General features: G+C 47.4%; 5 protein-coding genes across 5 annotated transcripts; 3 read left to right on the plus strand and 2 right to left on the minus strand.

Moving 5' to 3' along the window:
• Positions 1-486: 486 nt before the first annotated feature.
• On the minus strand, positions 487-1,488 carry phoB (regulatory cyclin phoB; the record flags this gene model as incomplete). Its single annotated transcript, XM_057245401.1, has 1 exon — positions 487-1,488. One exon carries the CDS (start codon positions 1,486-1,488, stop codon positions 487-489), a length of 1,002 nt encoding a protein of 333 aa, XP_057093664.1.
• A 1,148-nt stretch (positions 1,489-2,636) lies between these two features.
• On the plus strand, positions 2,637-5,737 carry N7529_009875 (armadillo repeat protein; the record flags this gene model as incomplete). The annotated part of the gene is made up of 3 exons (XM_057245402.1): positions 2,637-2,931; positions 2,999-4,695; positions 4,751-5,737. 3 exons carry the CDS (start codon positions 2,637-2,639, stop codon positions 5,735-5,737), a joined length of 2,979 nt encoding a protein of 992 aa, XP_057093665.1.
• A 629-nt stretch (positions 5,738-6,366) lies between these two features.
• Positions 6,367-7,269, plus strand: N7529_009876 (putative fructosamine-3-kinase; the record flags this gene model as incomplete). The annotated part of the gene is made up of 1 exon (XM_057245403.1): positions 6,367-7,269. The coding sequence occupies one exon, from the start codon at positions 6,367-6,369 to the stop codon at positions 7,267-7,269; it is 903 nt and encodes a 300-aa protein (XP_057093666.1).
• Positions 7,270-8,387: 1,118 nt separating this feature from the next.
• N7529_009877 (BCS1 and AAA domain-containing protein) lies at positions 8,388-9,872 on the minus strand (the record flags this gene model as incomplete). The annotated part of the gene is made up of 1 exon (XM_057245404.1): positions 8,388-9,872. One exon carries the CDS (start codon positions 9,870-9,872, stop codon positions 8,388-8,390), a length of 1,485 nt encoding a protein of 494 aa, XP_057093667.1.
• A 543-nt stretch (positions 9,873-10,415) lies between these two features.
• Positions 10,416-10,649, plus strand: N7529_009878 (uncharacterized protein; the record flags this gene model as incomplete). The annotated part of the gene is made up of 1 exon (XM_057245405.1): positions 10,416-10,649. The coding sequence occupies one exon, from the start codon at positions 10,416-10,418 to the stop codon at positions 10,647-10,649; it is 234 nt and encodes a 77-aa protein (XP_057093668.1).
• Between the last annotated feature and the right edge of the window lie 1,816 nt (positions 10,650-12,465).

Raw genomic sequence — 12,465 nt, forward strand, 5'->3', positions numbered from 1 at the left:
CGACGACTAAATAGAAGACGTAAACTTGGAAGCTGTAGCTTTATAATCTAAAAAATAATCATTGAAGCAAAGCAAAGGCTCTATAGATCACGAAATAAAATAGGAAGGTATTTGAATTTTGTATCTTTCTAAAAAATCAGTTGAGATGGCTGGGTAATTTGATCATAGATATCACCTCATCTCGTTGGACATCAAACGCCGAATCGTTGCTGAAAAAGAAAATCGCTGGAAACAAGGAAGGCATCGCCTGTCGACCTTTGATATATGCTGAGATAGATTCCTGTTCTATAGCGCCATGCCGTCTGATGCGTGTGGCACCTCGATATTAAGACAAAGAGTAGCAATGGAGTCCCATCACAGCTCCATAAATGCAAGTGATATGTATTAGATCACACCGCCAGATGACGGAGCGACAGAAGCATCCCCATGGACTCGAGACCGGCCCGAGTTGACCAGAATTAAAAGTGCAGACCTCGCGGTCTACGATCAAGACGCTGGAGCCATACCAGTAGGACCAGCCATCGAGTCGCCGTTCTCGCAGGGGCGTTCAATTTCGAACCCGTCGCATCGATCGACGAGGCTCTGGTAGTAATCCACAAGCACTTCTGGTTGTGGAACGATGCGCCATTCGACTTTGAACAGGAATTCTAGTTCCAGCATGGCTAATTCCGTCATGCCGATTCCGCCCACTCGAGCATATGTCTTGTTGGTCCAGAAACTGTCGCTGAGTCCCTTGCTAGCGACTGTGGCGCTGGTAATCAGGAATCGATGAATGGTGAGACTGGAGACGGTGAAAGCGGGGTATAGTGCGCACAGTCGATCAATGTAGTAGACCATGCTGAGGAGGATAGGGGGTGAGAGGGTGGCGTGGGTGGTAAGACGCTGCAGGTAATCTTGGACGGAAATTCGGGGCGGCGAGCGCGAGTGGAAGCGAGTCAAACGGCCTTGGTGTAGAGGGATCTTGTCATTGAATCGGATCAACTCCATGAGCATACTGGAGATCAGCACGACCATGTCACGGGGTTCCGCCAATTCGTACTCCGTGGGCAAAATCTTGACATCAGGCTTGGAGGCACGCAGACGCTTAGACTGCGACCTTTCCAAGTCTTGGCCATCATAATCGGCCGGCGTCGCATCCGGGTGATGGTCGCTTTTGCTATTGCGCTTGTTGGAAGCGATAGGGGCGGGCATCGAGGGGGCAGTGAGAGGGTTTGTAGGCGAAGCGGTTGAAGCGGCGACTGGTTGCGAGGCCAAGGCCGAAGTGTTCTTCCGGGCGTCAGATGCAGATGTAGAAGCGCGTCTGGCTGAGGTTTCAGGGGAGGGATCGACGGTATGCCGGTTCAAGGCCGACCGGAGTTCTTCAACCATACGTGATGATCGAGGGCTATTGAATTGTGGAGCAGAAGGCTCATAATGCGAATGCGAACCCGTTGAAGGAAGCGGGGAACGCAAAGCGGCCTGTGAAGGCGAGGGCGAAGACGCCAACATATTTTAAAGAATGTAACAGACTGAGCATTCACAGTGCAAGGTAGGACCACGTGGGCGCACAGTCTAGCTGACGCTGTGGTTGGCGTTGGCGCACGGCCGGCCTCATTCTCAGAGGCTCAAAGTACTTTAGAAGAGACTAATTTATGAGGCTTTTGAAGAGTAGAGAAGAGAAATCAAAGCAAATCTTTGGGATCATTACTCTGCAAGTTCAAGAAGTAGAAGGGGAAGGGGGCAAGAACATTGAAAATCTTGATCGCTTTGGACCAGAAATTACATGTTGTCAGTGGCTGCTCATATGACAATACCATTACAATACAAGGTTGAAATATACAATGATTGTACTTGGCTTTTCGGTTTTTTTTTGCGCTGTATTTTAGTATAATATTGTACTATATGGGCTTCAATTATTATACCTCTACTCCTTACATATACAGTATATGTAGATTCTCACATTTGCAATTTGCAATTATTGATTCTTTCGTACCTTGTATGCTATATTTCTCAGCCCTACGCATCGGGGTAACAGTCACACCGCAAAAGTACCAACGCCCCCGATCAAGATTCTGCAAGCAATTTGATTCTCCACCAATAGTAATTTGAAGACTACGGGCGGTATGCCCGTAACAGAAGACGGTATAGATAGGTGTTAACACTTTTGCCGAGTCACTGTATATCGGATGGACCTTAGTGGCAGAAGTTGATGCATATGTACCGCATAGTACCCCGGGGCCCTACATTTGTCTTACTAAAAGAATGAAGAAAATTACACAAAAAACATAAAAATCGAAATATTTTAATGTTAAATTTCGAAGTTTTGGAACCAATAGCATAATAAGAAAAATCAAAGAAGATTTATAAAGACTACAATGTACAACGTGAAAGAGGACATTGGTGAAAAATATTGTATGAGTACCGAAAGAGGAGTTTCCCGGTGCCGCCCTTCCGTTTCAAGACGGTGAATCATGGCATTACGAAAGTGCGGAGATACTGGGACTCCGGCTTTACAGTTCCGGCTTGCCACATAGCAAATGTTATACCCTTACTTCACATGATTAAGTTTTAATACGCACTCCTCTTCACCTTTCAAGATCCATATAATCAATCTGCATTATTGAGACTCTCCCGCGGGAGGGCGTGATCGCCGGACGATGACGCGAGCTGCCGCACCACCGATTCTGCTACAACTACACAGCGCCGAATCGGTTTCATCCCAAATAATAGCTCTACGGAACCTGAAGAATGAACTCATTGGACATGATCAGCGTAAGGAGGCATATATTGCGGAGGGCATCATCCCAGCTCTAGCGCAAGTGCTGACATCGAGATGGCCGGGAACGGCGGAGTTCAATGAGTTCTCGTTGCAAGATCGAGCAACTCGCAAGTTGTCAGAAGATTATGATGCTTGTCTTCAAGCCACTTTAATTGTTGGAAGCTTGGCACAAGGTGCGTATCCAATTTCGGAATGAAAAGAATACTTCCAAAAAGAATCCACTGACTGACTGCTGAGTAGGTGGTCCAACTTTCCTTACTCCGATATTCGCAAGCAACATACTCCCCACCCTACTTTCAATACTCTCGTCGCCAGATTGCCCTGACTCATTCTGTCTTCCAATTCTACGACTGTTGAACACAATTGCGGATCGATTGCCGTTGCAGAGCCAGGAACAATGGCCCCGGGACACACAACTTGCGGATCTTGTCTTCACTTCTGCAAACATCAGCTTCCTTAGACGAACTCTATCGCAAGACTACAATAATTTGCGCTGCCAGGCCGCCATCGAGTTATCGGCTGCCTTGATTGGCAAGCTGTGCACGGAGGAAATCCACAAGACCGCACTAGCAGAATCCGGGGTGCTGGACGCTCTGGCACTCAAAATTGCGTCATTTGTCGTGGCCAAGGGCTTCGTTTTACCTGGAGCAGAGGATCATCTACAAGAGCCGGGGGCATTGGAAGACCTACCACTCCCGGCCCCTCCATCCGCCCAGCTAGCGCCCATTTTGCGCGCCGTCGCCGTCATCATTGAACAGTCCAAATGGAGGGCGGAGCATTTTTTGTCATCACCGGGCATTGTGACGGTTTTTCCGAAGCAGCTTCCGGGTTTCGCTCCATCTGATATTAAGAAGGGTCCGTGGGGATCCACATATTTGTCGGGCTCCGCAGTGCCCCGTCATCTTGGCGCTAATCCCATGGAGCAGCTTTTGCCTTCGATTCCTCTGGCACACACGAAGTCATCGTCTAGTTCTGCCAACTTCCCGCCCCTTGGCCATGGAGGTTCTCAGCGACGACAGAGCCATTCATTCCCTCCGCCATTTTCACTGTCTGAAACGCCTGTCCCGGAAGACGATGAGAATCCAATTGTTCCATGGCTACTCTGCATCCTCCGCTCTGAGAGCGGAATGATACGGTTGATGGCCGCTCGTCTCGTCACCGTTCTCTTCCGTCTGGGATTGGCGAAAAAGCAGCGGATCCCGATGTTCAGCTATCTGTTGATTCCCATCTTGATTCGGATGCTTGATAGGGACTTTTGCCTAGCAGATGAAGATGGCGCTAATTATGATGGACTCCTCACATCTACCCAACGTTTGAAAGAAGAAGCACCGGCTGTCTTGGCCAATTTAGTCATGGATGACCAAGAACTGCAGAGACATGCAGTGGAAGGCAGTGCACTAAAACGACTTTCACAACTTCTCAAAGAGACTTATAACCCGGTTTCTGAGACCTCTCGTCCAATGTGGCATGCAGAGGATGCACCAGCCCGGGATATTGAGACTCTTTCCCCAGAATGTCGCCTCGGACCTTCCGGCTACTCCCCGACCTTGTGCCACGTAATGCGCTACCGTGAAAACATCCTCAAGGCTCTGGCGGCGCTCGTTCCATTCAAAGACGAGTACCGCAAGGCCATTTGTGAGCATGGCGTAGTTCCTTACATTATTGATGCTCTCAAGCCAAGGCCCAGCGATGCACCGGTTGATGCCTCGATGCCCAGCAATACTGCCGAGGATGGAAACCCGATTCCCACCATTCTTGCTGCCTGTGGCACAGCTCGGATGTTGACACGATCGGTTAGCGTGCTGAGAACTAGCCTCATCGATGCTGGTGTGGCCGACCCACTGTTTGCTCTTCTACGCCATTCCGACACTGAGGTGCAAATCGCGGCAACGGCTGCAATCTGCAATCTGGCATTGGATTTCAGCCCTATGAAAGAAGTATGTTAATATTTGACTCTCATTTCACTAGATGTAACTAACATCATTTTCACAGGCAATCATCTCTGCCAACATCATTCCCATTCTTTGCGAACACGCCCATTCATCTAATACTAAATTACAAATCGAGTCGCTATGGGCCCTGAAGCACATGGTCTACGACACAGCAAACGACATTAGAATGAACATCGTCCAAACCTTAGGTCCACAATGGATCATGCAAGTCATTTCGCAAGACCCAGTCCGCGCCGCCTTGAACAAACGAGGCCTGGAAGAAGAAATCGACAGTTCCGGGATAGCCATGGGCCGATCCAACTCCGCCGGCGAACAAGTCGACATCCTCAATCCAATGGAAGACGCAGCACAATGGGACGAAGACCTGAAAATGACCGACACTATGCCCCCTTCTAAGATGAGCTTAGACATGTTTCTGCCGGACGCGCGCCGCCGCCGCAAACTCGTCTTACACGGCACCCTTGCACAAACCACGCAATCCCGGCAAGACGACATCGCCGTCCAAGAACAGACCTTCGATCTTCTCCGCAATATGATCTGCGGCCGCGATGCCCCAGAAATGATCGAGTATCTGTTCCGCGAGCTCGGTCAAAACGACTTCCTGGATACAATCGCTGAAACTCTCCGACCACAAACCATCCAACTCCCCCATCGCCGCGAATCAGGGACCCCTCTTCACGTCCCGAACGAAATCATCACTGCTGCCGCAGCGCTGATCATCCACTTGGCCGCTGGACATCCTCGCCACCGCCGCATCGTCGCCTTCCACCGCGACCTGCTACGCTCTTTGGGTAATTACTTCAACCACTCGCACAAGGATGTCCGGTCGAATTGTGTTTGGGTGGTCATCAATCTCATATACGAGGAAGATCAGAACGATCGCGAGGGATGCCGTGAGCGCGCGGTTCGGCTTCGCTCACTTGGGTTTGCGGAGCGATTGGCTAGTCTTGAGGATGATTCGGAATTGGACACTAGGGAGCGCACGAAGACTGCTTTGCATTTGTTGAATAAATTGTCCCCTGCATAATTGGTATGTGGAGTTGGGAAATGGGAACTACTACCTACTGTCTAAAGTTAAGTTTCAGCGAATTTTATACAAAAGTTTCTGTTCATGTACAATATTCTAGTACGATATTGCACTCCCAAGCAAGGCTTAAGATGAAGTTGATGTTTTTTGATAAGAGCTTTATCAAGGATTACGTCATTGATATCAAATCCATGGATGGGTCTATACGCGAATACCAAGCTGCTACATGTATTTATTGAGCCTCCAGGGCTCCTACGAGCAATTCATATTGCGTTTGAGGCACAGCTAGAGGATTCAGTTTTTAATATTGGTTGTTAGATATACCTACCATCACAGTCTGTTATTTCGATATGAGTTGATCTAGATATATACCTTCCCTTTTAGGAAGGACACGCACTCTACGTCATACCCCACCTTAGCTCTTAAGCCCACATATAGTTGAGCTAAACTTCACATCACACATAAGTCATTACGCAGTGAATAATATATATCAACGCCCTTAAGAATAGCTACCGCCAATATTTTCTCAGAGGACGATTAACTTTCAATCGTCAACGAAACCATCACCATTTTTCCGACTTTTCAAATCCAAGAAGATAGCTACCAAAGGGCTCAACCAAAAAACTATAATGTCTCCAGTCCCAGAACCCATCCTCCAAGCCCTCTCCCTCCCCAAAGATTCCTCCCTCTCAACCACTCCAGGCTCTGGCTTCACAAGCACAGCAACAATCCACACCAAATCGCCCACAAAAACAGACCCCCAAGAGCATACCCACTTCCTAAAGACCTCTCCGAACGGCTCCAGCGCCTCAGAAATGTTCACCGGCGAGTCAACCTCCCTAAACGCCATCGCCACCTCAGTCCCAGGCTTCTGCCCCAAAGCCCTAGCCCACGGCGCTCTCGACGCCAAAACCCACTACCTAGCCACCGAATACCTAAACCTAGGCGAACCAGGCAAATCCAAAGGCGAAGCCAGCCTCGTGCACCGTCTAGGCAAACTGCACAGCACTCCAGCACCCGCAGATCCAGAAACCGGCCGCGTACGCTTTGGCTTCCCGGTCCCGACGTTCTGCGGCGACACCAAGCAGCCGAACACATTCCACGATAGCTGGTGTGAGTTCTACGCCAAGGAGCGGCTTCTCACTGTATTGGCTACGTCTGAGGAGAGGAATGGGGCGGACACGGCGCTGCGGGATGCCGTGGAGAAGACGGTGGATGTTGTTGTGCCGCGGCTGCTTGGGGATGGGCATTTAGGGTTTGATGCTGCGGGTGTTGGGAAGGGGATTGTGCCTGTTGTTGTTCATGGGGATTTGTGGAGTGGAAATGTTGGTCGGGGCCGGATTGGGGGTGGGGAGGTCGGGGATGTGGTTTATGATCCTTCGGCTTGCTATGCGCATAGTGAGTTTGAGTTGGGGATTATGAAAATGTTTGGTGGGTTTGGGGGAAGGTTTTTTGAGGAGTATCATAAGCTTGTGCCGAAGACGGAGCCGGTGGAGGAATATGGGGATCGGGTTGAGTTGTATGAGTTGTGAGTTTTTTTCTTTCTTTCTTTTTCATTGAAGCTTGGGGGTTTGCTAATGTTGGTAAGGTATCATCATTTGAATCATCATGCTATCTTTGGGGCATATCGTTCCGGTGCTATGGCGATTATGGAGAGGTTGATTCGGAAGTATGGGGAGTAGTGGAGTTTTGTATGTAAATGATATTCCTTTGAGGCTCCTCTGCCATTCGCTAGAGCAGTTACTGTGTAATAATGCCCACTAGATTGAAAAAGGCAGACTTCGCCTCATCTATCCAAACGTACGCAACTGTGGCCTGAGTTACTTCGCGAGGTTCAAATTAGCGACGCCTTACTATGTTTTCTTTTGTCAGCTGAGCCTCGTGGTCAGCTAGAAACTTAGTACCCGGGGGAAGGGGAGGGGGAAACAACCGATAATCTATAAAAGCCCCATTTAAATGCTCGTTGCCTCAAGACGAGCTCGTCAACCATCCACCGTTATTACCGTACCGAGACCATGGACGAACAATTCCGAGGATTGACTGAAAAAGTGGAGAGCCTTCAGTCAGGGCCTACAAGAGAGAAATTCTTGTATGTATGTTTTACTTAACAAACTGCATCTTCCTTCAGCTAACTATGTGACATTGGAAAGATTCATGCCCTCTAAATGCAAGCAACCGAGGGCGATGTCAACAATGTAAAACCTGGAATGCTCGATATGGCGGTATCGTTATCGCTGATCTTATGTGGGTTCCAGGCTAAAGGCTCAATTTAGGAAAAGCTCAAAAGGAGAGCATGGGAACGCTCGAGAAGAATGTCAAAGGACGAAGCTAAGGCCAATTTATGCTGTTTGCAGACGATTTGGTTGCTCGTTATTCCTGAAAGATCAGATGTCACATATACTATGTACTTGATCAACAATGTCTATGTACTTGATCAACAATGTCTATGTACTCGAAGCTTTTCTGAAACTTTATATTTTAAGCGTAGGTCTACGGCTTGTTGATGTTCTATTTCCGGTTGAGAACCGTGTTTTTCTGCAATATGGATACATTGATTAATTTACAAACTGTTGTACATTATTAATTTTTTACACTGGCCCTCAGCACTGTGTTGGACCGCACTAGGTCGGGATCCCATTGGGACCTGCCTTCATATCGTTCCAACTGCAGCCCCTTCATGCATTTCTCCATACTCCATTTCCTGGACCCAACCTCTGATATTATCACACGCCCCCTCCGGCCGACGTTTATACTGCAGAAGGAATCCTTGGACTTCTGCCAGACTGAACTGCCTCTCTGGTAGACACCCCGCAAAGCGCACCGCCATCTCGATCATCCTTGCCATTTCCCTGTTTTTTTCTCCCGACGAAAATTCAGGGTTTTGATACATGTCGCTATATAAACTCAAGAAGAGGTCTCGCAGCTCCTCCCGAGACGGAAGGTCAAATCGAACATGAATATCCACACGGCCAGGTCGAATCAGCGCGCGGTCCAATTGCTGCGGCGCATTGGTAGTCATTATCAATATGCGGCCCTCGTGGGACGAAACCCCGTCAATGGCATTGAGCAACCCAGATAGAGATACAGACGTGTTTTGTGCCTTGCTCACTGGCCCTGAAACATAATCCTGGCAAGGCCCTGAGTCACTCCTGTTCAACCCAGCAGCATCGACATCCTCTAAAAGCACCACGCACCGCGTCGGCACCTCGGAGAATAGCCGGGTGAAATGGGATTCTGTCATGGTTGGATCTAGCAAGCTCAAGACATATATATCTAGGCCGAAGACGCCTGCAATCGCAGAAGCAAGGCTCGTCTTGCCTGTTCCCGGAGGCCCGGAAAATAGATATCCACGCCGATACGGGATGCCGTGGTTGGCGTACCATTGTCTTGTATGCGGATGGAGGTACTCGTTGATATCACGCAAGAGAGCTTGTTTCTTGTGCTTATCCAGAATCACAGTGGAGATATCTCTGGAAGGCCGCGAAGCAACCGAGTTCCAGCGGACGATGTCTTGGGAGTAGGACGTCGTGCGGTAAACAGTGATGCTAGACACCGAAACTTTACGACTGTATGCACGAACTTCGTCCAGGAACTTCTTGATTGGAGAAAGGGACAGGCTGATACACTGCAGCTTAAGGGGTGTATTCATATCCAATTGCGGAGGCCGGATACTATCCGGACTACTCGCTGCATGGCTGAAAAGCATCCAAGTCCGTTTGAAGCGGAAGAGCCGGGATCCGTGGAATGGCCTCAATTCTAAGAATGAGTTGTCCTCTACCTGTCGGTAGCTAATTAACTTGTCGGAATCCAGCGGCTGGGGTGAGCGCATAAGAGCTTTCTCTGAGTCGGCATTGTTGGTTGTTTGAGCTAGAACGGAGAGAAAGTTGCGATCTCGGAACGCATGATCGTTCATCCAGCGAACTATATCATTGTAGAGGGGATCCTCTGCTCTTACGTGTACTGTTGACAGGCATATGTTTTCTGCATAGCTGTATAGTACATGCCCAGCAGAGCGGAGGGAAGTGATCAGACCGACCACGATAAGTCCGGAATTCACCAAGGCAAGAGGATCCCTGTTTATAGTTTTGCGGATTAACTCCACAAAAGTGTGGATTACTCCTCGGTTGGTAGACATGATCAATTTCAGATCGATGTTGTTGAGATTCAAGGGAGAAATTCTAGACTCACCGCCCTGGTAGGTTAATTTGATTGGTCTGTGCATTTATATTTCTAGAGATGCTGTACATGGCATGTTTATTCAATTTGAATGTATTTATATATTTGAAGAGACAGATCACATTTTTCGGTGGACGTTGTACTATCCGATGTGTACAATGCATACTGTGTATGCTAGCGTGGATGAGATCTGCCGATTATTTATATGACCTTTACCCTTTCCTCTATAGTAGGGGCAATTCAAAGTTCTCTCTCTTGTTCTAGACTCGCAATTCCTCAAATATCGAAGAAAACTCAATTTGGAGACTCTCGTCATGATCTGCCATCACTGCTGCCTAATGAGGAAAGAGAACAGCGCTGGTTCAAGAAGAAGTAAACAATTGGAAGACAGGCACAGATGATTCCAAGTGCAATTTCTGCACAGGTGATGAGATTAATGCGTGAGGCTGTCTATGTCCTGCACACCGAGTTTTGATATGAAATCACCCATAACAGCCGGACAATGGTCACAATAAACACTAGACCGCCAGCTGACAGAATAACGACAACCCTTAGCTTCTACAAGAGGGACAGATGGAGCAGTGAAATCGGTGGTATCGCTAGAGCGAAGATGACTAAAAATGATTACACTGAAAGTGGTGTCGGCAAGGAAGACCTTGAACACATTGAGACACCTGTCAGTATCTTTGAGCCAAAAGGCTTCGATAGGGTTGCAGATGCGGATCTTCACAACTAATATTGCGATGGTATAGGCTCCTAGAACCTCACTGAATATATAAATGAAAGCAATTTTCGATATGGTGCAAATTATCGTGCGAGCATATATAGAATTGTCAAATTGACTGTCAAAATAACTGGACCGTATGGGATGTTTATTATATATGAAATATTAGCTAGAATATGGGTAAATATAGGTTGTCTGTACATTGGAGGACCTTAGTTGCCTTGAAGAAAAGTACTATGTCGTCTTTCGGGATATCCCATTGATGGTATCCTCTGCTCCCATATGCGGCTGAAGAAAATAATGGTCAATTCTAACTATACCGGAAAATATTCTTTCGGAAACTTACACACTATATGAAGCGAAAACCAAATCGTTGCTAACATCTAGATTCTTCCAGTCAGCATATATAGAAATCCACTACTTATCCGGGTTCTCGTACCCATGATATTCAACATTTCCCTGGTTCCAATAAGTATATATATAATATCAGACAACTCTGGGCAGCTGCTTACAGTCCTCAACATAAAGCACATGCTGAACGCATAGCTTGACATATATTCTGGTTATAACAAAGCATGCGACGACAGGGAGGCAAATACATTGTGTCACGATCAACCATAAGTGAATCCCCCCGGATGGATGACTGAAATCCGATATAGCCCCTCGCGGAGGTGGAGCAGCTGGTTCTTGCGACATGAAAGTCCATGAAGATAGTATGTCATGATATCATCTTAACTTACAAGTTACGGAGATCACGATGAATGATCCCAAGGGAATAAAGGTACTTTATCTCGGAGATTATCTATAAAGTCTAGCCTTTATAGATAGTAAGGGGATAATTGTATCCTAAGATATATCGGAATTTAAATTTTTGGAAGACTAAACTCGCCTCTAGCGACTTTTTAGTAATTCAACGATATAAGCTATTTTTAGTACTCTCGGGTAGGATTTACCTTAGTATTTGTGTAGGTACCTAATTTCGCTCTTATATTTGCCTTTCTTAACATAACTTTTACTAGAGTCAACTTGGAATATTAGGAGCAAGGCAAGAATTGTATAAAGTTCCTGGGAGTCGTCATCTAGCTCTGGAAGCGGTGGGGTATTCACCAGGGGGCGTAATTGGTCACTGATGATTTAATGATCGCCGTGATCGACTGAATTAGGCAGAGTTTGTTTTAGGCGAAGTATATCGCCAAACGTAGTGCCGGGACCATCAGCCAGCAGGATGCACTGGTGCTAGTACCAATACGTGTAGCGAAACACCGTCAATCAATCCCAAACTGAGGTCGATCACCCGCCGGCCACCAGCAGAACCAGGATTAGACCGTGCTCTTTTTGCCTTTTAATCAGTCCTCAGTCGCTGAATTTCCGACGTAAACGGATTCTTGGGTGATTGATTCATCCTTGCTGATATAAGGGAGGGGGTTGAAGTAATCTCGAGGGACCCAACTCTTTGCTCAGCAGAAAAAATTTGCGGCGGTGACAAATACAAATAGAAAATCCGAAGGTTGGCGGCATCCAGCTCTAGGTCTTACGTATTAAGAGAAAAACACTTGAGGTATCACGGAGGGTGGAGTACGGCTTTGCGGTGTACGCCTGTACAGCGATCTGACACATAATGCATCATACATCATACATCATACCTACCTATGAAGTTGTGTATATCTTCAGTCTTGCATATTCGAGTACAGTTCGATACCCCACATACTCTCGCTACATCTTACCAATCAACAAAACAGCCACGATCGGCACATACGGTGTGTGTAGACGGCAGACTTTTCTCTTTTGTACCAGAGAAGCCCATCAAGGGAAATGCTCAAACGACTGA

The sequence above is a fragment of the Penicillium soppii genome (assembly GCF_028829465.1).
Source record: "Penicillium soppii strain IBT 18220 chromosome Unknown utg000007l, whole genome shotgun sequence".
NCBI lineage: Eukaryota > Fungi > Ascomycota > Eurotiomycetes > Eurotiales > Aspergillaceae > Penicillium > Penicillium soppii.